General features: G+C 45.1%; 1 protein-coding gene across 1 annotated transcript in view; it reads right to left on the bottom strand.

Annotated features, from left to right (window-relative positions):
- Nucleotides 1–433: 433 nt before the first annotated feature.
- The window catches only part of VSIG4 (V-set and immunoglobulin domain containing 4), a 48,393-nt gene continuing 23,685 nt past the window's right edge, over nucleotides 434–25,141 (bottom strand). Inside the window, exons 2-9 of the mRNA XM_077826102.1 lie at nucleotides 15,511–15,726; nucleotides 10,952–11,308; nucleotides 6,645–6,926; nucleotides 6,234–6,311; nucleotides 5,485–5,553; nucleotides 4,544–4,657; nucleotides 3,108–3,129; nucleotides 434–827 (exon numbers count right to left, since the gene is read on the bottom strand). Coding sequence (XP_077682228.1) covers nucleotides 614–827; nucleotides 3,108–3,129; nucleotides 4,544–4,657; nucleotides 5,485–5,553; nucleotides 6,234–6,311; nucleotides 6,645–6,926; nucleotides 10,952–11,308; nucleotides 15,511–15,565 — 1,191 coding nt within the window. The 5' untranslated portion in view covers nucleotides 15,566–15,726 and the 3' untranslated portion in view covers nucleotides 434–613. The remainder of the gene's footprint in view (nucleotides 828–3,107; nucleotides 3,130–4,543; nucleotides 4,658–5,484; nucleotides 5,554–6,233; nucleotides 6,312–6,644; nucleotides 6,927–10,951; nucleotides 11,309–15,510; nucleotides 15,727–25,141) is intronic.

Genomic DNA, 25,141 nt, shown 5'->3' with positions numbered 1-25,141 from the left:
TTCCAGAAGAGAGGCGGGAAAGAAAGATGCCATTCCTTCTTCTAGCAAACAATCAGCTCCAATCTGACACGCCCTGGACATCAAACAAACCCTTACGGTCCTTTTACCACCCCACCTCAAATCTTGGGGAGAAGACCTGAGTGCAAATAAGATGTAAAATCAGTGGTTTAATTGTAGTGGAGGAAACCAGAGAACTTTCCTCCTTTTAACAAAGTTCCCTGGCCCTAAGCATTCAGTAACTTTCTAGCCAGGGAACGTACACTTACCATTATAGATCTTTTTATTGTTTTCATTATCATTTGTTAGGTATGTTACAATCTACTATTTACCTTGATCTCCAGCTTCAAGACTTTTGTGGAGCCCCTTTAACCCTCACCGCCCCCCCGCAGGATGCTCACAAATTAATCACTGCATAAAACAGTTAGCTAACAAAGGCCAGAGCTCAATTTGCTGAAGAAGCAAATTGTTCCCCTTGAACAAATAAAGGAATGAGTTTAGAATATTTATCAGAGGAGAAGACAGATGGGAAAGAGGGTGTCCCTTGGCGAAGGGTCACCGTTCAAGCTCTCCAGCTCTATCTTCTGACTCCTGCTTGCATGAAAATGCTGGTTCCCTACTGAACATCCCCCACTTCATATTCAGATTCCATTGCGTTCACAAGGATCTTGTATTCAATGTTTTCCTTTATGCTTATTGTCTCATAGTCATTCTCTTTCATAGGCTCTGGCGTGTAGTAGTTTTTGACCTTGGGTTTTTCCTCCTCATACGTGCACTTGCCATTGACTCCTGAACAAATCTGTCTTCTCGCATCATTCTTCGTGTTTTGACTGAAACAAAAGTCCAACATAGAATCATAGAATATCAGGGTTGGAAGGGACCTCAGGAGGTCATCTAGTCCAACCCCCTGCTCAAAGCAGGACCAATCCCCAATTAAATCATCCCAGCCAGGGCTTTGTCAAGCCTGACCTTAAAAACTTCTAAGGAAGGAGATTCCACCACCTCCCTAGGTAACGCATTCCAGTGTTTCACCACCCTCTTAGTGAAAAAGTTTTTCCTAATATCCAACCTAAATCTCCCCCATTGCAACTTGAGACCATTACTCCTTGTCCTGTCATCCGCTACCACTGAGAATAGTCTAGATCCATCGTCTTTGGAACCCCCTTTCAGGTAGTTGAAAGCAGCTATCAAATCCCCCCTCATTCTTCTCTTCCGCAGACTAAACAATCCCAGTTCCCTCAGCCTCTCCTCGTAAGTCATGTGTTCCAGTTCCCTAATCATTTTTGTTGCCCTCCGCTGGACTCTCTCCAATTTTTCCACATCCTTCTTGTAGTGTGGGGCCCAAAACTGGACACAGTACTTCAGATGAGGCCTCACCAATGTCGAATAGAAGGGAACGATCACGTCCCTCGATCTGCTGGCAATGCCCCTACTTATACATCTCAAAATGCCATTGGCCTTCTTGGCAACAAGGGCACACTGTTGACTCATATCCAGCTTCTTGTCCACTGTAACCCCTAGGTCCTTTTCTGCAGAACTGCTGCCTAGCCATTCGGTCCCTAGTCTGTAGCAGTGCATTGGATTCTTCCATCCTAAGTGCAAAACTCTGCACTTGTCCTTGTTGAATCTCATCAGATTTCTTTTGGCCCAATCCTCCAATTTGTCTAGGTCCCTCTGTATCCTATCTCTACCTTCCAGCGTATCTACCACTCCTCCCAGTTTAGTGTCGTCTGCAAACTTGCTGAGGGTGCAATCCACACCATCCTCCAGACCATTAATGAAGATATTGAACAAAACCGGCCCCAGGACTGACCCGTGGGGCACTCCGCTTGATACTGGCTGCCAACTAGAGGAAGGAGCCAGGGAGACTCAGCATCTTCAGATTCTGATCTCACTTACACCAGAACAGGGTAAATCCAGAGTCATTCCACTAACTTCAGTGGAGTGACTCTGGATTTGCAGTGGGGTATTTGAGATCAGGTTCTGGTCTTCTACTTTTAAATGACAGAGGAATATTAGCTGTGGAATAACAAGACTCCTGATACTAATCCAGGGACATTATGGGAGGCTGTGCAAGTTGTCTTAAAGAGACACGCAACAATGATGAGAGAGTCACATACAAAAAAAGAGGCAACCAAGAACAATCAGCAAAGCATTTGGCTCTAAAGCTGACATTACCACACTGACCTCAATGGGGCTACACCCATGGGGGAATTTGGCTGTTGGAGAATAAACAATAGAACAAATAGTGGACAAATTGCAGCCCATGGACCAAATGCATCTGATAAAGTTCCCCAAGGTGGCCTATGACTGGTCACATCTTTACAGTGAAGGTGCAACCAACAAAGAGAAGTCCCAGCATGCAGTGCACAATATTGGTCAAAGTTAGACCTTATTTTAACATACTGCTGTACAAACTTCACTGACAGAATAGCACCTGGGCAAATTTCACTGGCAGAATACCACACTGCAACATACACTCTTATGATCGCTTTCATTGGCATCTGGATAAGCAGCTCCCACATTACGCGTTGTTTTTATTGTCGGGGCCTTTAAATTGGCAGCTTGTCTTGTGTATGTTTGTTAGTGAATGGAAGAGTAGGACACAGGGATTCAAATTTAGGATTAGGATGGTCCAGGAAGAAATACCAGGGAGTAATGGAAAGAGATTCAGCAAAGGACAGTTTTGGATGAACATCATGAAATGGTTCTCGACTGGGACACCCATTCACCTGGGATACTATCCCAAGGGAAGAACCAGAAATTCCTGTTCTTTAGATTCTGGACAAAACTCTGGGAATTCACTACAGAGGACAATCATGCACTGGTCTCTTTGGTGAAGGAACAGAGGAGCCAATAGTTCTTTTCCAACTCTAATTTTGGTGTGATTCTAAGATATCATTCAAGAACATTTCTGTCGCTGTTCCCTATGTGAATAACTAAACCTTCATGCTGTCAATCACATACACCATTAAGATATTCAAACCTCTCCTCTTGTAGAACCAAAGAGGACATTCATTCTTCATTTGGCAAATAGTTTTCCTGCCACAAAAGTCAATAGTACAACCCCAGAAGTTCTCTCAGCATGACAGGTGATGAATCTTACTCACTATGTTACTTCGTACGGATTATCTGAAAAAAAGAATAAAACACAAATGTGAAAATTTTGCATTTTTATTACCCCACAGAGAAAATCAGTTTTATTTAAAAAAGGTGATCTTTGCAAAAAGATTTAATAATGATAAATGGAACTTACATAGCACTGTATAAAGTTTTCATAGTACTATACAGACATTAATAAATCCACTCAAGCACCCTGCTAAGTACATTTTTTTGTTCCCATTTTACAGATGGGAAAATGGAGGCACAGAGTGGTTAAATGAACAGTTGAAAGTCACAGCTGACCTGGGATTAGAAACCAGCAGTTCTCACCTCCCAGCCTTGTGTTCAGCCCATTACATCTCACTGCCTCTCCCCAGCTGATATTTCTATACAACAATTATATATTCATAACTATCTGGCTTTGAAATTCCCATTTCTGAAATGAACACTAGAAAGCTCTTACTATTGGGACTGGATGTATTGTGCCTGCCCAGCTAAGGAGCAGACACTAAAGTGGATTTTGCCTCTGGTGACTGGTTATCTGGGGCCCAGATTCTCTGTGTCCTGCTCATGACTCTCTTGGTCTCTTGTATGCAGGCAATGGCTCCACCAAGTGAGGCGAGAGGAAACGGTTACCCCCTGATTCACCAGTAGGACCCATGCTGAGCTAGTCTCAGCTAGGAGTCACCTATTCAAGTTCTACAGTCAGTAGGATATGGGCTGAGGATTGGTGTCAATTGGAAGCTGCTTTTAGAGAATGGAACCATTCTGATTTCCTAGCAACCATCTCTGGAGCACACACTTGCAAGATGTGCATTCACAGTCTTGCAATGGATAGGCAGAGTACACTCAGTTCAGTGCTCATAGGAAATCTAGGAAGGCAGGCACTGTGATTATGATTACCTTGTCCATTCCCTTCCTTGATAGAACATGCCTGCCCCCATGTGTTCAAATATGAGAAGTGACTCATTTTCCTTTCTTTGTATTGCATCAGTATTCTAATTTGGGTCCAGCTCATTCCTTCCAGTCTATATGCTGGATGGAGGAAAGCTGCTTAGAATATTATTTCTTCTTACTGAATTTCCATGTATGTAAGCTAGGCCAGTGAGTAGCCTGTGGGAGTGCAATGTGACTACTGGCCTTCTGGGAAGACCCTATCTGTCTGGAGTGAGTTACACCTAAATCCTCAGGAGAAAAATCACACACATCCAAGAGAACACTCCCCATCCTATCCTCCACTTGCACACACACATCATTCCCATGATATCAGACCACATTTCTCTCAAACGCCTTGAGCAAACATCTTAAGGTTTTTAAAGCAGATCTCAAAACTGCTTCTGCTACCGTTGGCAGAATATTGGCCCCCTCCCCCAGAAATCCTCAGCAGTAGAGTCAGCCTGATCACCCAGAGCAGCCCTGAGCTTCCCCAGCACACCCCACTCACCCTCCTTGGTCTTTCTCCTGCACAAGACGACAGCGACGACAACAATAACCACAGCCACACTGAGCACAACGATCAGGATGATGAGATAGAGGGGCAGGCGGGTCCTCTGGGGGCCTAGATCAAAACAGCAGAAGCTGAGGTTTCAAGCAAGGAAGCAGTTCTGCTTTTTAATTAACAACAACAGCCACAACCATGATGATGGACCTTTCCCTTGGGAGCTGAATGTACTGGCCTGGGTTATTATGTGGTTTATGGTTGTGTCCCTTTACTGAGTCAGCCAGCTGGGCCGAAGGGGCTCACAGCAGAGGTAGCGGTTCAGTCCGATCTGCTCTCTCACAGCTGGAGTTCCTGCACTTGCCTCTTGCTGTGACATTGGGGCTTATTGTAGTTCAAGGTCAGCATCTCCACTCAGAGATGAAGGGAAGCCCCTGCTGACTGAGAAAGTAGGAGCTGTGCAGAGCAGAGCTGTGCAAAACGTTCACATCCAAACATCAAACCATATGAAACTCATCTAGTTTGGGGCCTCATTAAAACTCTAGTTTCAGCCCAACTCATCCAGAGAGTCACCAAGGTTCACAGACATTTTGAGACACGCTGGGTTTTTTCTCAGAAAATCACAAGATATCTACTGTTTCACTGAAAAAACTAAGTAAATCATGACAGTTCCAGCTGACTTTAACTTTGAGATTTTCAGTACATTTGAATCCTGAAACTCAAAGGAAACATCAGGATTTGGACAAACCCACATGGGCTGGAAGCTGGGAATGAGGTGCTATTGAATGGACCATCTATACACACAGAGAAGCAAAGTGTGAGACTCTGGATTTTTTTATGCCAACAGTTCTTTTCCCTGCAATAAAATCTATTGGCAGGTGTCAGCGTAGAACCTCCAGCTTGACTCCTTTCCCTCCCTGCCAGCTGCTCGGAAGGTCTCCCCTTACCTATTGTCACTTCTTGCCTTACTAGAACTCGCACGTCACTCCCAGTTGCCAGTGCTGTTGTGATCAGATCTGCAAATCAAGCAAGGTTCAGGTGATCATAATGGTGTACGAGTCATTCAGCATTAGAACGAAATCTGATTCTGGTCTATGAAGCAGCTGCAGGACTGGAGGGCATTTCCCTGTTTAGCCTAATAAGCCAGTGAAACAAACCCTTTAGAGCCAGTGCTGATTTACCTGTCAGGGTGATGGTCCCTTCTGGATTGAAAATGAAAGGCCCTGCTGTGATACCTTTGAACTTCTGCAGAGTGGTTGTTTGGCATGTTTCTGCAACATACTGAGCCCCCCAAAACCACTGGGGTGATAGGGGCAGGATTAATGCCTCTGATTAACTTATGCGTAACCAAATGGAGCTAAGGAAATCCATAACTCCCCTAGGCATGTCCTCCCAAGTGTGAGAATAACTGCCATCCCATGGAGGCTGTAACCAAGTAGTCCAGCAGCATGAGAATATGTTTCCCAAGGAGTAAGGGAGAGAGGAGTCTGGAAGTCACCTAAGGCAGCAGAGGTCATTTCCAGGAAGCCATGTGCCTCAGCAGCCTACAGACCATCTGCTAAAAACTGGCTGCAAATGAGGGGACATGTCACATCATCAGCTCATCTTCTGTACCATTCACATACAACCACAATGAAAATATCACTTCACGTCCAGTCTCCAAGCTGCTTCCGATTCAGTGTAGAGCAGGCCTTACCTCTCCCTGGGATGGGCATGGCCGTGGTGTTCGCCTTGGTCTCAGAGCTGAGTACTGTGGTTGATGGTTTTGTGCGGTCTGAGAGAGAAATGACCACACATCAGATTCTGCTACTACTTCAATTTACAAATTGGATAAATACAAAATCTTTAGGGGGAAGTTGGAAGCCTCCCATAATGTACTTTACTGTACAATGCTATCCCACTGGAGGGTACATGACATTTCTATGACCCCAGCCAGTGAGCTGAGTGATCCTAAAGCATGTGGATTGACAGCCATTGTTGTTTTAACCTAGTGAATGTCACTATAAAGGTCTAATCCTTTTAAAAACCCTCGAAGCCATTTGCCTCATTATCATCCTGCAGCTGGGAGTGTCTCAGAGACCACCAAGCACTAGTTTGGGGCACTTACCCCTCACAGTCAGCTGCACTGCATCACTCTGCTTTATGACTTGTGAGCTTGCTCTGTTTTCTGCTTCACAGTAATATTTCCCCGTGTCAGACGTTTGCAGAGACTCAAACATGAGTACAGCGTGATTGCTCACAGGCACTGCATTTCCTCCTGGCTCTCCCTTGAACCATCTGTAGATGATGGGTGGGGACCCATTGGCAGAGCAGGTCAGGCTTGTCCTAGCCCCTTTTGGTACAGTGAATCCCAGATTGCCTGGTCTGATGACAGGTTTAGTCACTGAAACTGAAAGCGAGAGGGAAAGGGATTTGGGTCAGTAGTTAAGAACTCCATAGCATTCATCACCACACAATTTTTAACAGGGTTCCATGCCCCCTTTTTTGGTTTATGTCCTACCTCCAGTCTCACATTTGGACCGCAGTATGTTTTTGGAGCAGTCAGCCATTTTGAATATATATATATATATATGTATGGGGAACATTAGGGCTGTGTGTGTGTGTATGTGTTTTAACATGTGAAGGTTACAAGAGAATAGAGTTTATTTACACATTCTTAGAGAAAAGTAATTTTATAGGCATTTTTAAGCGGATTATCACCAAGTAATAAAGAAAGGAAAAATGTTAGAAAAGCGAGAATTTTAAAACTGCAAAAAAGAAATATGTTAACAGGTCTTTTTAGAGAAAACAATTATGAAGTTTTTGAATGAAAGGTATTAAATATATCAATTTTAGAAGAAAATTTTCTTTATGCACTTACATTATTTTGCCATAAAGTCTGAAAAAGAATTGTGTGCCTTTTGAAATAAAGAATAGAGCATGCATTTTAAGAGAAAATAAACAAGACACAAAGTGAGAGAGAACAGCTGAGAAAAGCTCAAGCATCTTAGCCTGTTACAGAAAAAGGAAAAATAAAGGGAGAGAGAAAGATGTAAAGCATCAAGAAGGCCTCTGTCACTGAGCACATGGCAAAGAGAAGAGAAAACCACCTAACCCCTGCAGCTACCTCTAGACAAATGCCAACAATTCTGGGGGACAAGCTGGTGAGGTAATATCTTTTAATGGATCGACTTCTGTTACTGAGAGAGACAAGCTTTTGAGCTACACAGATCTGGTCCCTTGAAATATGTGTTAACTATTCATGCTACACAATCTGTTCCTCCTTGTGTTTAGCTGTGACATTCTGAGTTAATTTCACAGATCTGAAGATGTTTACAGGCTAAGAGGCTTTTGCTTTTTTTGGCTGTTCTCTCTCACTTTGTGTCTTGTTTATCTTCTCTAATATACATGATCTATTCTTTATTTCAAAAGACATACAATTATTTATCACACTTTTTTTACAAAGTAACCTAAATGCATAAAAAATAGTTTTCCTAAAAACTAATATTTAATACCTTTATTTCTAAAAATGCATAAAAATATTTTTTCTCTTAAAAGATTTCAGCATATTTAAGGGACTTTTCTCTTTTTTGGAATTTTAAAACTCTCTCTTTTTGGACATTTTTCCTTTCTTTATCACTTTGCAATAATCCTTGTTATTTTGTAAATTATCTAAAAATGTTTATAAAATTATGTTTCTTTAAAAGTGTCTAAAATACTTATTTTCTTCTAACCTTAACATGTAAAAACACACACACAAACAACCCTAAGGTTCCCCAGGAAAGTTTTTTTTTTTCAAAATTGCCAACTCTGCCAAAAGTGAACGTGTACGAATAGGAGACGGGGGCAGAACGTAAACCAAAAGAGGGGCATGGAAACCTGTCACAATTATATGGTGACAATTGCTATAGAGTTCTTAAGTATGTAGGTCTGAATTATCCCAACACTGGGGCAGTATTTGATCTGGGAGTTTATTATATAATTAGGGGACAATATGGGCCAGATCTGGATTTCATGTCTGTTCAGATGCAGGGTTCAGGACTTTCTCCAGAGTGACGTAGTTCATTGCCTGCTCACTTTCTGCTTATGCAATATGGCTGCCCGGAATACCCCCAGCACAGACGGCTTTCTTTGGCAGATGCTGAGCTATCTCTCTGCCCTGTCATATTTGCTCACCACCCATGGAAGGAGTTGTGATGAATCTGCTAAGCAGGGAACTACCCATTCCCATCAACAACCTCCCCACCACACTTGATTTTCCACAGGCCAGGAAGGAGGAAGGAGCAGGAATTCTATTGAAAGAACGGACCAAGGAAGTTCTCTGGCCCTTCTGCAGAAGGGGTGGCGGCATGGCCAGTAGCAGCAGGGAAGCCTGAGGCCCAGGGAAATGCCCAGGAATTATGTACAGAGCAGGCTGCACAGAAACTGGGAGACCACATGTGGAACAGGGTGTAACTACTGGACATTGCACCTGGAGCAGGTCTGTGTAGGACAGGACTTGTGGGACAGCAACAAAGTCTGGGCAGAAAGCCAGTGCAGAGGGGCCTCAATGAGACACACACCACTGACTGATCATGGCCTGGAAACCTGCAAACTTCTATTTGGTTTGAACAGAAGGCTGGACTGGAGAGAACAACTCAGGCAGTCAACCTGAAGAATCCTAACCCTTGATGTGATTCCCCTCCCCAACCTCCTACAACCACAAGAACAGCTATTGCCTCACTTTGAGTTAGAACTGTTTAAGCCTTGGTATCTAGAGTATTTTCAAACTTTCCCTTTCTTGCGAGCCCTAATCAAATACCCTTTCACTTTAACCATGTGTCTGAGCAGTTGCCAGTGTACCCACCAGGGCAAGTGCCTAAAAGGCCTAGCTGCTGAAGTGCCTTCAGGGCTTGCCCTGGCGCCGCAGTACACCTGGCAGGCTACTAACACCTTAGTGTTCCATAGTACTGAATAGCTACGCCAATTAGAGTTTTCCTGGGGATGCTGTTGCTGGGGATGATCTGGAGTGGGGAGAGAGTATAGCTGGGGTCTGCCCCATCACAGGCATGAATTCCATCCTCTGGCTTGTTTCCCCCTCATTAGGGTGGGCTAGTGCTAGTTAGGGTTGCCAACTTTCTTCTCGCACAAAACAAAACACCCTTGCCCAGCCCCTGCCCCACCTCTGAGGCCCTGCCCATGCCCCGCCCCTTCTCTGAGGTCCCGCCCCCGCTCACTCTGTTGCTCGCTCTCCCTACTCTCACTCACTCGCTCATTTTCACAGGGCTGCCTCAGAGGGCTGGGGTGCAGGAGGGGGTGAGGGCTCCAGCTGGGGTTGCTGGCTCCAGTGTGGGGCCAGGGATGAGGGATTTGGGGGTGCAGGAGGGGGCTCCGGGCTGGGGGGGGGGTTGGAGCCAAGGGGTTCGGAGTATGGGAAGGGGCTCCTGGCTGAGGCAGGGGGTTGAGGTGTGGGAGAAGGTAAGGGCTCTGGGCTGGGGGTGCAGGTTCTGGGGTGTGGCCAGAAATGAGGGGTTCAGGGCGTGGGAGGGAGCTCTAGGCTGGGGCAGGGGGTTGGGGTCCAGGGGGGTGGGCTCCGGCTGCGGGTGCAGGCTCTGATGTGGGGTGCAGGAGGGGGCTCCGGGCGGGGGGGTTTGGAGTGCGGGAGGGGGCTCTGGGCTGGGGCAGGGGATGAGGGTTTGGGGTGCAGGAGGGTGCTCTGGGCTGGAACTGAGGGGTTCAGCGGGCAGGAGGGGGATCAGGGTTGGGGCAGGGGGTTGGGGTGAGGTGGGGAGGTGAGGACTCCAACTGGGGGTGTGGTCTTTGGGGTGGGGCTGGGGATGAGGGGTTTGGGGTGCAGGAGGGTGCTCTAGGCTGGGATTGAGGGGTTTGGAGGGTGGGAGAGGGGATCAGGGCTGGGGCTGGGGAGAGGGTCAGGGGTGCAGGCTCTGGGCGGTGCTTACCTCAAGCAGCTCCCGGAAGCAGTGGCATGTCCCCCCTTCAGCTCCTACATGGAGGCACAGGCAGGCAGCTCTGCGCACTGCCCTGTCCGCAGGTGCCACCCCCACAGCTCCCATTAGCTGTGGTTCCCTGGCTGCCCCTACACATAGAAGCCAGAGCGGGGACATGCTGGCTGCTTCCTGGGAACCAGGCGGTGCAGAGGCTAGCAGGGAGCCTGCCAGCCCCGCTCCGCGGTACCGCCAACCGAACAGTCAATGGCCTGGTCAGCAGTGCTGACCAGAGCTGCCAGGATCCCTAGCTGCCAGTGCAGTGAGGAAGAGGCATGTAGCTCCAGAATCCATGGGAAATGCTGGCCCCAACTCTCTGGATGTGGGAAGTCAGTGTGGCATGGAAGTCCATCTGCATAACCCCATCCCCAAAAGATATGTAGCCAGCTCAGTCAAGTGCTTTATGACTGACAAATGCTACATAGGTGCAAGGGTTTATTACTGGATTTACCTTTAACAACCTTAACTGTAGTGGTTCTCTCCCTTGTTAGCAGGCTGTTGTTCTGGGCTCTCCAGGTGACTTTGCAAGTGTAGTGTCCACTGTCTGGTATTTCAAGCTTCTCAATTTCAAGAGAGACATCCCCTGGCCTGTATTTTGGGATGCTGAGCCTACCTCTGTACCGTGACAACATAATGTGATCACCAGAGCTATCCCTTCGAAAGACGGTGGCAGGGCTTTGATCTCGGTCCAGGGTCCAAATGACTGTTTGCTGCACAAAGTCCTGGGAAGGCACATAGACACATTGCAAGGTGATGGAACTCTTCCATGTCCCTTCAATGTCGTGGGGGCCAGTCAGTTCCAGCATGGCTGCAGAAAGCAGGAAAGGAGGGATGGAAATAAAAGAGGAAAGAATATCAGTAACACCAAACCATGCTGGATGCACCACCAGGCTGAGTTCACCAAGCCACAGACACAGACAGTCACTCCCGACAACCATCTTATATGTGCTGTTTTTTATTACCATCTGAATCCAGGACGGTCAGTCAGACCTCTGACTGCAGCTTCTCCCAGCTCCCTGGTTATTTTTGTTGCTCTTCTCTGAACTCACTCCCATTTTCAGTACCTTTCTGCTGAGATGTAGTAGATCTGAATGTAACATCCCAGCTGTGCTGACCACAGGTCCACAGAAAGGAGCACCATTACCTCCTTTTCCTAGGACTATGGTTACATATTCATATTACCTCTAAGTACAACTGGTTGTTTTGGATCTTTCAGCTCCAAGGAGTTCCTTAGTGTTCTGCTTGGACTAGGGTGACCAGATGTCCCGATTTTGTAGGGACAGTCCTGATATTTGGGGCTTTTTCTTATATAGACACCTATTACCCACCACCCCCGTTCCAATTTTTCACACTTGCTATCTGGTCATCCTAGGTTGGACACGGTGCCCCAATACTCTACCATGCAAATTCCTTTCACAACATGACTAGCCACTGCTCCTCCCATCCCTTCACACACACCTGTCTATCATATTTGGGAGGAAGGAGGAACAAAAAGTCATTCCCACTGTTCTAATGCCTTTAATGTATTTAGTGCCAAATTCTGCATTTAGTTACACCAAGGAAATCCAGACTGTAGTAGGTTTACTCTGCATTTACACCAGTATACCTGAGATGAGAACCTGCCCTTTTGTCTCAATATTCAATCTTGAACTTTGAAAACAGAGATGGAAAGTTTCCCAGCTCTTAAAGTTTCCATTGGAGCATTTCCATTTGTTTCTCAAATATTGTCCAGAGTCTTGCAATAGTTTTCCTTGAATATTGTGAAATTCTTATTAACAGCTATGAATGTATTTTGTATTCTCTCAGCGTTGGCCTTTTAAAATCCTAATGTCCAGTGTCTAAGGCATTAAAGGCATAGAAGCTATCTGTGTTGTGCAAACAAAATACCAAATAAATACAATGCACTAGATCCTCAGCTGGTATAAATCTGTGTAGCCTTATTGAGACAAATGACTCTACTGAGATCAATGGAGCTACACAGACTTATACCAGCTGAGGATCTGGCATCTACACATTACATGCAGCAGAGGACTGTGAATACCCATGTCTAGGAATCAGTTATGGAGAATTATTGGGAAAACTAGAACAATGAGCAGAAGCAAGATTAAAAGGGAGAGTCTTGGTTATCATCTAGACCAGGGCAATGTCACTAAGAGTCATTATCAAGCTCTTGGTACTAAACAGTTCTTTGGCCTGCATTATGTGAAAGTTGGTGGTGGGTCTCTGCCTCTCTGCCAACTTCTTATCATAGGTGACCACATCCCCAGCATTGCCATGCCAATTAGTACTTCTTGCCTGCTTGCTGGAAGTCTCCCCAGAGAAGCTAAGGTTGAACACCCACAGATTCCCCTCTCATCCTACAAGTCACAGATGTTCCAGACCAACCGACATGACGAGGAGTGTTCATGGAGTTTGGGCTGCAGGACATGGGTCCTCTACTACTTATAACAAACCTCAGACATGCCGACATTATTTGAGATAACATGCCTGGGCAGATGCAAAGACTGGGATGCATTCTTTGGGAACTATGTCTACTTCAATCATAATGAAAGCCCTGGTGTCAGATTCAGAAAAGATTCACTTTGAATATTGCAATAATGAGACCTGGAATGGGGATGGGGGGAGGGAGGAGAAGGAATACAAATCTGGTCATACAAAGGCCAGATCACTGACACTGATTTTCAGAAATTTTATAAAAAGTCTCCTAAACAGAACACGCTGCAACAACAAACAAGAAAATACTCTAAACTTTGTCCAAAAAAATGACAAGAAGCAAACGAACCACAGGAGCTAGCTGGATACAAATAGAAAACTTGAAAACAGGAAGTGGTGAGCATGGTAGCTCTAAATGGAACCTTTTCCAGCTGGGAAGAACTTAGCTTCAGAGTCAGCTTTGGGGGTCGTTCTTTTATTTATACTGTGAACTGGAGCGGAGTGAAATATATATAATATATTCCAAATGTTTTGAAAGTCCAAGTTATCTTAGAAAGGAAGAATGACACAGCTGGGCTCAAAGGGGGCTGGGCCTTTTAGGGGAGTAGGCTAGGAAAAAACAAATATGATTTAAGGAAGACAGAATGAAAATAACCATGTTGGAACGGAAGAGCTGAAGTCTAACGTATATGCTGAATGGAAAAGCCCTGCAGTATGCTCAGTAGTAGCTGGTTGTGTAATCTTCTCAGCTTGTATGAGTTGAACAGGGTCAGATTTGGGAGAGCTCCAAGAAATGTAGAGTCTATATTGGGGATTTACAGAACATAACCTGGTCTTTTGCTCTTGGTAAAGAGGGACATGTTTTTATGAAAAAACTTGCATTGTCCTACCTACCTAGCTGTATTTTAAGGAACCTATATGCTTTGCCCCACCCCTACCCCCTTTCTGGTAAAGTTAACTGGAAACTTATCAACCTTTACTCCATATTTCCCGGAGTGTGCATTGTTGCTTCGTGGTGTTAAACAGCTGCTGTGTTTCAGCCCAGAGCTTGCTGCATTTTGCAGAGTGATACAATTATTATATCCCAAAGGAGAGACAACTAGCTGTAATGGGATAAACAGAGCAAAAGAAAACTGATGCTGAAACATTTCTGAATAGGAAATATTTCCTACCAGTGAGAGCTGTTTAACTGGGTTGTAGCTTCCCAAGGGAAATTATGGGGTTCCCATCACTAGGGGGATTTAAAAGTAAACTGGCCAAAACCATGGAGGATGTATTTTAGAGAACATTCCTCCATTGGTCAGAGGAATGGTTAGCTAACCTTCTAGAATAGTACAAATTTTCAAACCTTTTCATTTTCTGGACCATTCCATAAGAGTGGGACAATCTCTTTTAGACCCTCTCCCCTCCTCCTCTCCCAATCCCCCATATTCCTAGTGGCATAAAATTGTTCCCTGAATCTCTGGTCTCATACAGTAAATCTGTGAACTGGGACAAGAATTCTTTGGGGAGGTCCAGATCTGCGTCTGGTCTTCTTGGTTCATGGCCATCTTTATAAGATGAAATCCAACCAGAGCACTGGATCAGAACTATGGGCAGGTTTGCATTTGGAGCCACAATCCTTATCTCATCTCCAAGTTCTGTGAGTCTAGGCTCACTCTTCCAGTTTATCAGATAGCCGTCCAAATTTCATAAATAGTCTGAGAACTGCAGCATCTCATTAGCAAATGGCTTCAGAATTTTCCTCAAAGTCCAGCTTTTAGTTTTCGAAAAGGTCTCCTTTTCTGAAAGCTTCCTGTTACTTTTAACTCAGTTTAAAACAGAACTCCAAGTAAGCAACTGAAATAGGAGTTCACATACATCTAAACTTCTTCTACTTTTGTATAACAAACCCACCTTCTTTTCTAAAACATGGAAGTAATTCTGGGCTTCCACGCACACCTTTCAAATCAGTATCAACATTTTCCCCTTATCCTGTTTTCCAAGTTCTTCCTTATGCAGTGCAGATTTACTAGTAAAATGTGAGCACATTTCATTTGAAACTGCAGCACTATATAAAATGACAGCTCAGATTCTGATCTCAGTTACATGAGTGTAGCCTAGAATAACAGAGTTATGGAGATCAGAGTCTGTCTGGAGGTGAGCCATGGGTACAGCTATAGCCAGCACTGTAATTACGATACCCACCAGTAGAATTCTGAAAAGTTGTTACGTTCCAAAAGAATGAACATATTCCAACCATACAATGAATTTTTCAGAAACTAAAATGCCAGAGAAAAAACCCTCCCAGTATCCTGAACAATCTTATTTTGTTCTAACTCTGGGCACATTACATCTGACAAATTGTTTAATACTGGGCTGTTTGTTACATTCTCAAAAACATCTCCCAGTTGTATGTGATGCAAAATGACTATAAATGTATATTAGCTGCAGAATCAAGGTTCTGGTTTTCACAGCATTTTTAATATTTATTCTTCCATCAACATACCTATACAAACGATCAACTAACACACACAGGCATATTCTGCACCTCTAGAGTAACTTTCTCTGAATATGAAAATATTTGCATTTACTCACCATTGCAAAAGATGAAGGAATTCACAAGTGCCACTAGCCACATTAACTTTTCCATTCTTCACAGGACTGCAGCTATTTCTCTCTTATGCTGAACTCAGTGAGACAGACCCGCTCTGCCAGGATCAGAAGCCAAGTCAGCAACACTTCCTTTTCTTCACTTATTATATCATCTGGGATCTAGAGTGGCTGTTGCTGGCTCCTCTCTTTTCCTTCCTTCTTTCACAAAAAATACAAGTTACATTTTACTGGTGGCCGAAGGTGTTGTGTGACTATTCTACAGATAGGAGAGATCCTAACAAAGGATGGAGTTAATAAGAAGATTCTAATATTCTTTTCTTTTCCATTTCATATTTACCTTGAGTCTATCTACTTTGCTTACCGTTCACTTGATTTTTTTTTAAGTGATTGCTTCCTTTGCGTCTCTTTATAACTTGCTATTTTTTTCTGCCTTCTTCTCTTTCATGTTTTCCATTCTTTTCTCAATGGCCATCTTTATATATATATAAAAACCACACACACACAAACAAAAGAACATTTTTGAGGTTGAAAAGTCAAACACTCCGAAGTTAGGAACTGCCTGAATTAAGATTGTGCACCTGAATTTGGCCTGCTTGACCATATTTATTATGATACAGTCTTTAACTACCTGAGTACATACTATTTTTCTGTCAGAGCCCCTGCCTTATTCAGTGCACAGGATGGATAGTGCTCACTGAAAACTTTATTTTATCCTTACTGTTCAATGTGTGGGCCCCATGCCTTATTTACTGCACACTTTCAAACCCTGCTTTGAAGGCAGAATTATTAATTATCTCCTGGGCTTTTCTATGGCACTTATCACAATCGTTTTGGAGTGCTTAACTAATACCCCTGTGATGAGGAACTGAGGAACAGAGAGATTAAGGTCAAAAGAATCCACTAATTTTGGGTGCCCAATTTGAGACACCTAGGACTTGATTTTTCAAAGTCCTTAGCATTACATAGTATGTTCTATGTTCAAAGCACAGCTGCCATTGACTTCAGTTACAGCGGTGAGTGCTCAGCACTTCTGCAAATGGGACCTTGGGTTACCGAGTTAGGCACTCAGAAAATGAGGAACACACAATTGGGGACCACCGTGAAAAGTTTGGTTTAAATGACTTTCCTAGAATCACTCAGGAGCTCTGTGGCTGAGGAGGCATAGAATCCTGTTCCTCAGGGCAGCATTTAATTACCTTAACCATGACCTGCTTCTTTCTCTTCCTGCAATACTCGGCCTTATTCACTACACACTTTCCAGCTTCCATCTTGCAGTTCTCTGACACTTCAGCTAATGAAGGAACCGATAACGGTAGTACTATATACATTGATAGTATTCATCACCACGTATTTTTGAGAGGTTTCCATACCCCATTTAGGGCTTATGTCCCGCCCTCCATCCCCATTTCCATTGGCACCAAAGCTTGGCGCCATCAGCCATTTTGAAAAAATGTTATGTTTGAATGGGGGAGTGTTGTGTGCTTGTGCTTTGATACATTTAGTGCAAAAGGTTGAAAGAACAGAGTGAGAGAGTTTAAAGATAAAAAAGAAAGTTTGGGTAAGGTTTAGAGGAAAAAAGGGAAAGAAAGGTTATTTGGTGAGGTTTAGTAAGGAGAGATGATTTTAAAGGCCTAGTATGGTATGTTATTAAAGAATAGAAAGATAGAACTTTAAAAAATTTCGATTTTTGTTTTTAAAGGGTTAGTTTGAAAGAAGAGAGGCAAGTTATTAAAAAAAGAGAGATTTTTGGTGAGGTTGAGTAAGGAGAGATGATTTTAAAGGCCTAGTTTGGCATGTTATTAAAGAATAGAAAAATTTGAAATAAATATAAAAGGTGTATTAAATATAAGGGTAGGTTAAGAAAAGAGCATTTAGAAAGAGTTAAATAAAAGAGAAAACTAGGTTTAAAAAGAGCACACATGGCCAAAAAAGGAAATTGTTGAAACTTTTCTTGTCTGCATAGTAAACACTGGTGTTTTTATCTGTTTGAATAATCAAAGTGGTGCTTTCTGTGCCTCCTTGGTTGCAAAGATTTGAACTGCTTCCTGCTGAAGGTCCACAGTCTGGGCCAGCTCGTGCTCTGTTGGGATGGTTGCAAGGCCAACCAGCCTCTCCTGCGTCATTGTGGAGGGTAGATGTGTTTTTATTAACTTCAGCTTGGAGAAGCTGCGTTCTCCACTGGCAACTGTTACAGGAAGTGTTAGAAGTATGCGCAGAGCAACAAAAGCATTTGGAAAGAGGGTGGTCATCTTATTTGTGCACAAATATTCCAGAACAGCCTTTGGAGTTGATCCTGCTGAAATGTATCTTGAAAGGGCTTTCAGTTCATCACCTAAATCACTCGCATCAATATCGCGCATGTCATCATATGTCAACGCTGTCTCTAGTGCCCTGCATTGCTGGTGTAGGTCTTCTTCAGGTATAGTGAGGAGTTTTGGAATATCATACAACATCCCAAATATACTGCTGTGTTCCCTGCGCTGCATGAAATGTTCTTCAGCTGACTGTATTGCACAATCTAGCACCTGGTTAAAGAATTCAACTTTGAATTGTTCTTTGGGGTCTCTGATGGGATTATCCCATGCCTCGTAATCAAAATGTCTTCTTCTTCGGTGACTCTTGTATTTTTGAATGGGTGGGAAAATAGCTTCAGTGTGAAGATCCTCTGCCAACTTCTGTGGACTCTTCAGAACGTTTTGAAATCCCTCATCTGACAAGTAAGACTGTAGGTATGACTTTGCTTTGTCCAGTTGTTCCATTGTTCCAGATATATCAAGGTCCACACCTTGGAGTCTCTTGCTTACAACATTTATTTCAAACAGTATGTCATGCCACAACACTAAGCCACACAGAAATTTGAAGTTATGTATGTTTCTGGTGATTCCATTTCCCTCTGCCACTGTTCTCCCATGAACAGTTCCTGTCATACATTATTCTCCCTAACGGCAACTATGGCATCATCTGTCTTCCCAGTTTGGTGTTTGATAGGCTTTATCGCCTCCACTCGACTTTCCTATCATGTGGTACTCAGTGGTTTCACTGTCAGAGCGGATGTTCCCAGATGTTGCTTCAAAATTTGCCATCGATGAGTTGATTCAGAGAAAAATACATAGATGCTTTGAATTACATTTAAAAATTCAGCAGCCTCACTAGAAGCTGATGCTGCATCACTGACCACCAAGTTCAATGAATGAGAACTGCACGGGATCCGTGTCTGCACTCCTCTGTTCTTTCCTCTCATGTTGGCACCATTATCAGAGTCCTGACCTCTCATGTCAGCTATCGCAATTCCTGTATCTTCCAGCTTTTTAAGAAGCACATTTGTCATACCAGCTCCTGTAGTATCATCAATGTCCATACATTTTAGAAAATGCTCTCTGACAGTCACCATTGCAGGGACATTTTCACTAGGTTCTGTTGTTGTTATAAAACGCACCATTAAAGTAATTTGTTCCATATGGCTGATGTCAGGTGTGCAGTCCAGAATAACAGAATAATATCTTGCTGACTTCAGATCTGCCACAATTTTCTGTTTGACTTTTGTTGTCAGTAACTGTATGATCTCATTTTGAATTGTTTTTCCAAGGTAGTGGTGTGTGTACATTTTTTGGGTGGTGACTCTTCTTGGATGCTCCTGTAGTACAGCATCAAACTCAGCCATCAGCACCTCAATTTTAAGGAAGTTTCCATTGTTTGGCACATACAGCTGATCTGAAATGCCACGCAGTGCTAGGTTTTGGGTAGCAAGCATTCTCACAATGGCAATGAGCCTTTCCAGAACATTTTGCCAGGAAAGAGACTCTGATGCAATCGTCTCTTGATGCTGATCATCTATGATGGCCTTTAACCTTAGTCTCATCTCACGCTCTTTCCACCTATAGAATGCTCTCTGGTGATTTGCTGCCTTCTCATGGCATGCCAGATTTCTAGCCAGATTTTTCCAGTCCTTTGTTCCTGTAGAACCCAATGTGGCTGGAACATTAGACTGGAAGAGTTTGCAACAAAAACAGTATGCAGCATTCTGGGGTTTTGAGTACATAAGCCATGGCCTCTCCACTTAGTCACTATTGGGGATTTCATGCCAGTAATGTGTTGGATGAAAACTTCTATTTTCGTTGTCTTTGGGGAACATGAAGTTTTTCACTTGCTGTGGCCCATGCAGTACAAGGAAGTCCCTCAGGCTACTGCTCAAGTGGGTCCACAGCCCTGGATCATCTAGACTTAAGGAACTAAACTCAGCAGCAGCTGTTTCTTGCGCCTCCACCACGCTCTATTCTGATCTACTCTTTTCTTCAGGAATGTGCGTGGTTACATCCATTTGGGATGGAGATATGGATGCTGCAGTAGCTGCCAGGTCATCTGCACTCTGACTAACTGGAAGATCAGGCATCTCCTCACCACTCACATCCTCACTGGGGCCAGAAGGCTCACCGTGAACATTTGTGTCTATGTATCTCAGGAGAGCTCCTTCCTGCTTAGACAGAAAAGCTTCTTTTGCTTTCTTTCTTTTTCTGAATGCTGCCCAGAGGGGTGTTTTCTTCTTTCACTCATGACTGCTGTTCTGTGCCAGCTATAGTGGCTCTCAACACTTAATTGAAGGGGACAAATAAGCAGGCTGGTAGCAGGGCCTGAGTGAGGGAAGATATCACTGTCTTAAGGGCCTACCTGGCTCTTACTACTTCAGCTGACTGCCTGTTCTCCTCAAGTAGATTCAGGGAAGCAGCAGGAAACAGGAAGCTCCCTGAGGCCCGGTCTACACTATGAGATTATGTCGGATTTAGCAGCATTACATCGAATTAACTCTGCACCCGTCCACAAAACAAAGCCATTTTTTTTATATAAAGGGCTCTTAAAACTGATTTGTGTACTCCTCCCCAATGAGGGGATTAGCGCTGAAATCGACATTGCTGTTTTGAATTAGGGTTAGTGTGGATGCAATTCGAAGGTATTGGTCTCTGGGAGCTATCCCACAGTGCACCATTGTGACCGCTCTGGACAGCACTCTGAACTGGAATGCACTGGCCTGGTGTACAGGAAAAGCCCTGGGAACTTTTGAATCTCATTTCCTGTTTGGCCAGGTGAACTCATCAGCACAGGTGATCATGCAGAGCTCATCAGCACAGATAACCATGCAGCCCCAGAATTGAAAAAGAGCTCCAGCATGGACTGAACGGGAGGTACTGGGTCTGATCGCCGTACGGGGAGAGGAATCCATGCTATCAGAACTACGTTCCAAAAGATGAAATGCCAAAACATTTCAAAAAATCTCTGAGGCCATAAGGGACAGAGGCTACAGCAGGGTCACAACACAGTGCTGTGTGAAGCTTAAGGAGCTCGGACAAGCGTACCAGAAAACCAAAGAATCAAACGGATGCTCCGGGACAGAGCCCTAGACATGCTGCTTCAACGCTGAGCTGCATGCAATTCTAAGGGGGGGGCTGCCACCACTACCCCACCCCTGTCCATGGACTCCGATGATGGGGTACTCTCCGCCATGCCTGAGGATTTTGTGGACAGGGAAGATGAGGAGGAAGAGGACGAGCTTGAGGATAGCACACAGCACGCTGTTCTCCCTGACAGCCAGGATCTTTTTATCAACCTGACTGAAATACCCTCTGAAACCAACCAAGTCAGAGAAGGGACCTCTGGTGAGTGTACCTTTTTAAATATAATACATGTTATAAAAGCAAGTGTTTTTTAATGATTAATTAGCCCTGAGGACTTGGGATGCATTCGTGGCCAGTACAGCTACTGGAAAAGTCTGTTAACATGTCTGGGGATGGACTGGAAATCCTCCAGGGACATCTCCATGAAGCTCTCCTGAAGGTACTCTAAAAGCCTTTGCAGAAGGTTTCTGGGGAGAGCAGCCTTATTCCATCCTCCATGGTAGGACACTTTACCATGCCATGCTAGTAGCAAGTAATCTGGTATCATTGCATGACAAAGCCTGGCAGCGTATGGTCCCGGTGTTTGCTGGCATTCAAGCAACATCCATTCTTTCTCTCTCTGTGTTATCCTCAGGAGAGTAATATCATTCATGGTAATCTGGTTGAAATAGGGGAATTTAATTAAGGGGACATTCAGAGGTGGCCATTCCTACTGGCCTGTTTGCCTGTGGCTGAAAAGAAATCCTCCCCACAGTTAGCCACATGGTTGGGGGGAGGGGGGCATTGGTGCTGAGCTGTTCGCATTTGGCTAGCAGGGATCTTCCATGATACCAGCCACATAGTGTGGGGAGGGGTAAAGTGATCATCCCAGATAATTGAATGGGGGGGGGGGTTAGTTTGGTTTCTGCTGCACGTAGACAGGAAAACCGCAGCACTAAATGGCCAACTCAATGGGCTTTGCTTGGTATGGGAAAGGAGGGCGCTGCTGTTATGAAGGTTGCAGAAGCCAAAAGACTGTGGCTTACCATGGCCGCCTGCAAGCCGAATTCTGTTGCCCGGCCCTGCGTGTGGGATCTCTCACCCCAAAGCCGCAGGCACTTGATAAAAGATGCAAAATGCGACCTTGTACCAAAATCACACGTGCTCTGTAACGTGAATAGCATTGTTCACCGTGAAAGAGTATAGCCATTGTTCTGTAAAATGTATCTTTTTAAATACTTCACTCCCTTTTTTTCCTCCAGCAGCTGCAAATGTTTCAAGCCTCCCTCCTCCGTCCCAAAGGCGATCTCAGATAAGGTGGTGAAAAAAACGCACGCGCGATGAAATATTTTCTGAGCTCATGCAGTCGTCCGGCACTGACAGAGCTCAGCAGAACATGTAGCAGAGTACAGGAAAGCAGACGATGAACGTGAAGTGAGGTGGTGGCAGGAAGATCAGAGGAGGCATGATGCAACGCTGGGGCTACTGCGGGATCAAACAGACATGCTCTGGCGTCTGGTGGAGGTTCAGGAACAGCAGCAGGATCACAGACTGCTGCTGCAGCCCCTCTTTAACTGCCCTCCCTCCTCCCCAAGTTCCATTACCCCCTCACCCAGACCCCCAAGAACGCGGGGAGGGGTGGCTCCAGGCACCCAATCACTCCACCCCAGTGGACAGCCCAAGCAACAGAAGGCTATCATTCAACAAGTTTTGAAGTGGCCTTTTCTTTCCCTCCTACCCTCCTCCCACACCCCACCTGGCTACCTTGTGAGTTATCTCTGTATTTTAATAATCAATTAATAAAGAATGCATGTTTTTAAAATGATAGTTACTTTATTTCCTTTGCAAGCAAGCAGTGATTGAAGGGGGGAGGGCAGGTGGCTTACAGGGAATTTAGAGGCAACCAAGGGGGTGGGTTTTCATCAAGGAGAAACAAACAGAAGTGTCACACAGTACCCTGGACAGTCATGAAACTGGTTTTCAAAGCTTCTCTGATGCGCAGTGCTTCCTGCTGTGCTCTTCTAACCGCCCTGGTGTCTGGCTGCGCATATTCAGCAACCAGACGATTTGCCTCAACCTCCCACCCCACCATAAATGTCTCCCCCTTACTCTCACAGAGATTGTGGAGCACACAGCAAGCGGCAATAATAATGGGAATACTGGTTTCACTGAGGTCTGAGTGAGTCAGTAAATTGCGCCAGCGACCCTTTAAATGTCCAAATGCACACTCTACCACCATTCTGCACTTGCTCAGCCTATAGTTGAATAGCTCCTTACTACTGTCCAGGGTGCCTGTGTACGGCTTCATAAGCCAGGGCATTAAGGGGTAGGCTGGGTTCCCAAGGATAACTACAGGCATTTCAACATCCCCAATAGTTATTTTCTGGTTTGGGAAGTAAATCCCTTCCTAAAGCCATTTAAACAGACCAGAGTTCCTGAAGGTGAGAGCGTCATGAACCTTTCCTGGCCATCCCATGTTGATGTTGGTCAAACATCCCTTGTGATCCACCAGTGCTTGCAGGACCATTGAAAAGTACCGCTTGCAGTTTATGTACTGGCTGCCCTGGTGGTCCGGTCCCAAGATAGGGATATGCGTTCTGTCTATAGCCCCACCACAGTTAGGGAATCCCATTGCAGCAATGCCATTTATTATGACCTGCACATTTCCCAGAGTCACTAGCTTTGATAGCAGCAGCTCAATGATTGTGTTGGCTACTTGCATCACACAACCCCCACAGTAGATTTGCCCACTGCAAATTGATTACCGACTGACCGGTAGCTGCCTGGCATTGCAAGCTTCCACAGGGCTATTGCCAGTTGCTTGTGAACTGTGAGGGCTGCTCTCATCTTAGTATTCTTGCGCTTCAGGGCAGGGGAAAGCAAGTCACAAAGTTCCATGAAAGCGCCCTTACGCATGCGAAAGTTTTGGAGCCACTGGGCATCATCCCAAACCTGCAACACTATGCGGTCCCACCACTCTGTGCTTGTTTCCGGAGCCCAGAATCGGCATTCCACGGCATGAGTCTGCCCCATTAACACCATGATCTCCAAATTGCCGGGGACCACGGTTTTAGAGAAATCTGTGTTCATGTCCTCATCACCATGCTGCCGTCGCCTCCTCACCTGGTTTTTCAGGTGCTGGCTCTGCAAAAACTGCACGATAATGTACGAGGTGTTTACAGTGCTGCAGTGAGCTGAACGGGCTCCATGCTGGCTGTGCTATGGTGTCTGCTCAGGCAATCCAGGGAAAAGGGCGTGAAATGATTGTCTGCCATTGCTGTCATGGAGGGAGGGAGGGTTGACTGATGACATTTACCCATAACCACCCACCACAAATTTTTGGCCCCACCAGGCATTGGAAGCCCAGAATTCCAATAGGCAGCGGGGACTGCGGGAACAGTGGGATAACTACTGACAGTGCACTGCTCGGAATGTCGATGCTTGCCGCGGTACTGTGGACGCACACTGCTGAATTAATGTGCCTAGTGTGGACGCATGTACTCGACTTTATACAATCTGTTCCCAAAAATCGACTTCTCTAAAATCGGAGTACTTTTGTAGTGGAGACATGGCCTGAGAAGCTGGTGTTAATCAGTCCAGGCTCCTGAGAGTGCTAGAGAGGTACAGAAGAGGCTCCTCCTCCTCTCTCTCCCTGCAGCTCCCGCTGCTTTCTGTTATTCCCTCTCACCTTTTCTCCTGCCTGCCTGTTATGTCTCTTGTGCCCCCCTTAGTCCAGCACAGCACTCCACCATCTCTGTGCATCTAGAGCAGAGAGAATACATATGCACCAGCAGCAGACACAATTTTTTACACTCTGGGTCCTAGTGGCACCCCTCCACAGTCTGGCACCTGAGGCAGCCGCCTCAGTTCACCTCATGGTAAGGCCAACCCTGCTTGGGGGTTAAAGCAAGTTGCTGGCAGCTCTCTGAGAGCATTGTGAGCCAGCCTCATGCCCAGTCTCTGGTCACCTGCTGAAGCAGATTTGTCTGCACTGCCCTGGAAACAGGTGGTTTTTTTCAGACTCCAGCAGATGCCATATTAGCCATTGCATCAGGTGCTGGGATCACAGCGATTCTTTGGAAGCACCATGGGGCCTAGCTCCTATTCTGGAGAGCACCATTTAATCAGTCACAAAGCATTCTGGGATGCAGAGATAGCAGGTAGGGTGCAGATGACTGAAATGTGGGGTCATGTTCTGAAAAAGAATGAAAAATGCTGATGAAAAGAACATTTGATTTGCGTTTCTA

The sequence above is a fragment of the Eretmochelys imbricata genome, chromosome 9 (assembly GCF_965152235.1).
Source record: "Eretmochelys imbricata isolate rEreImb1 chromosome 9, rEreImb1.hap1, whole genome shotgun sequence".
Taxonomy (NCBI): Eukaryota; Metazoa; Chordata; order Testudines; family Cheloniidae; genus Eretmochelys; species Eretmochelys imbricata.
Note: the sequence above shows the minus strand (reverse complement) of the source record. Positions and strands in the feature narration are given on the sequence as shown.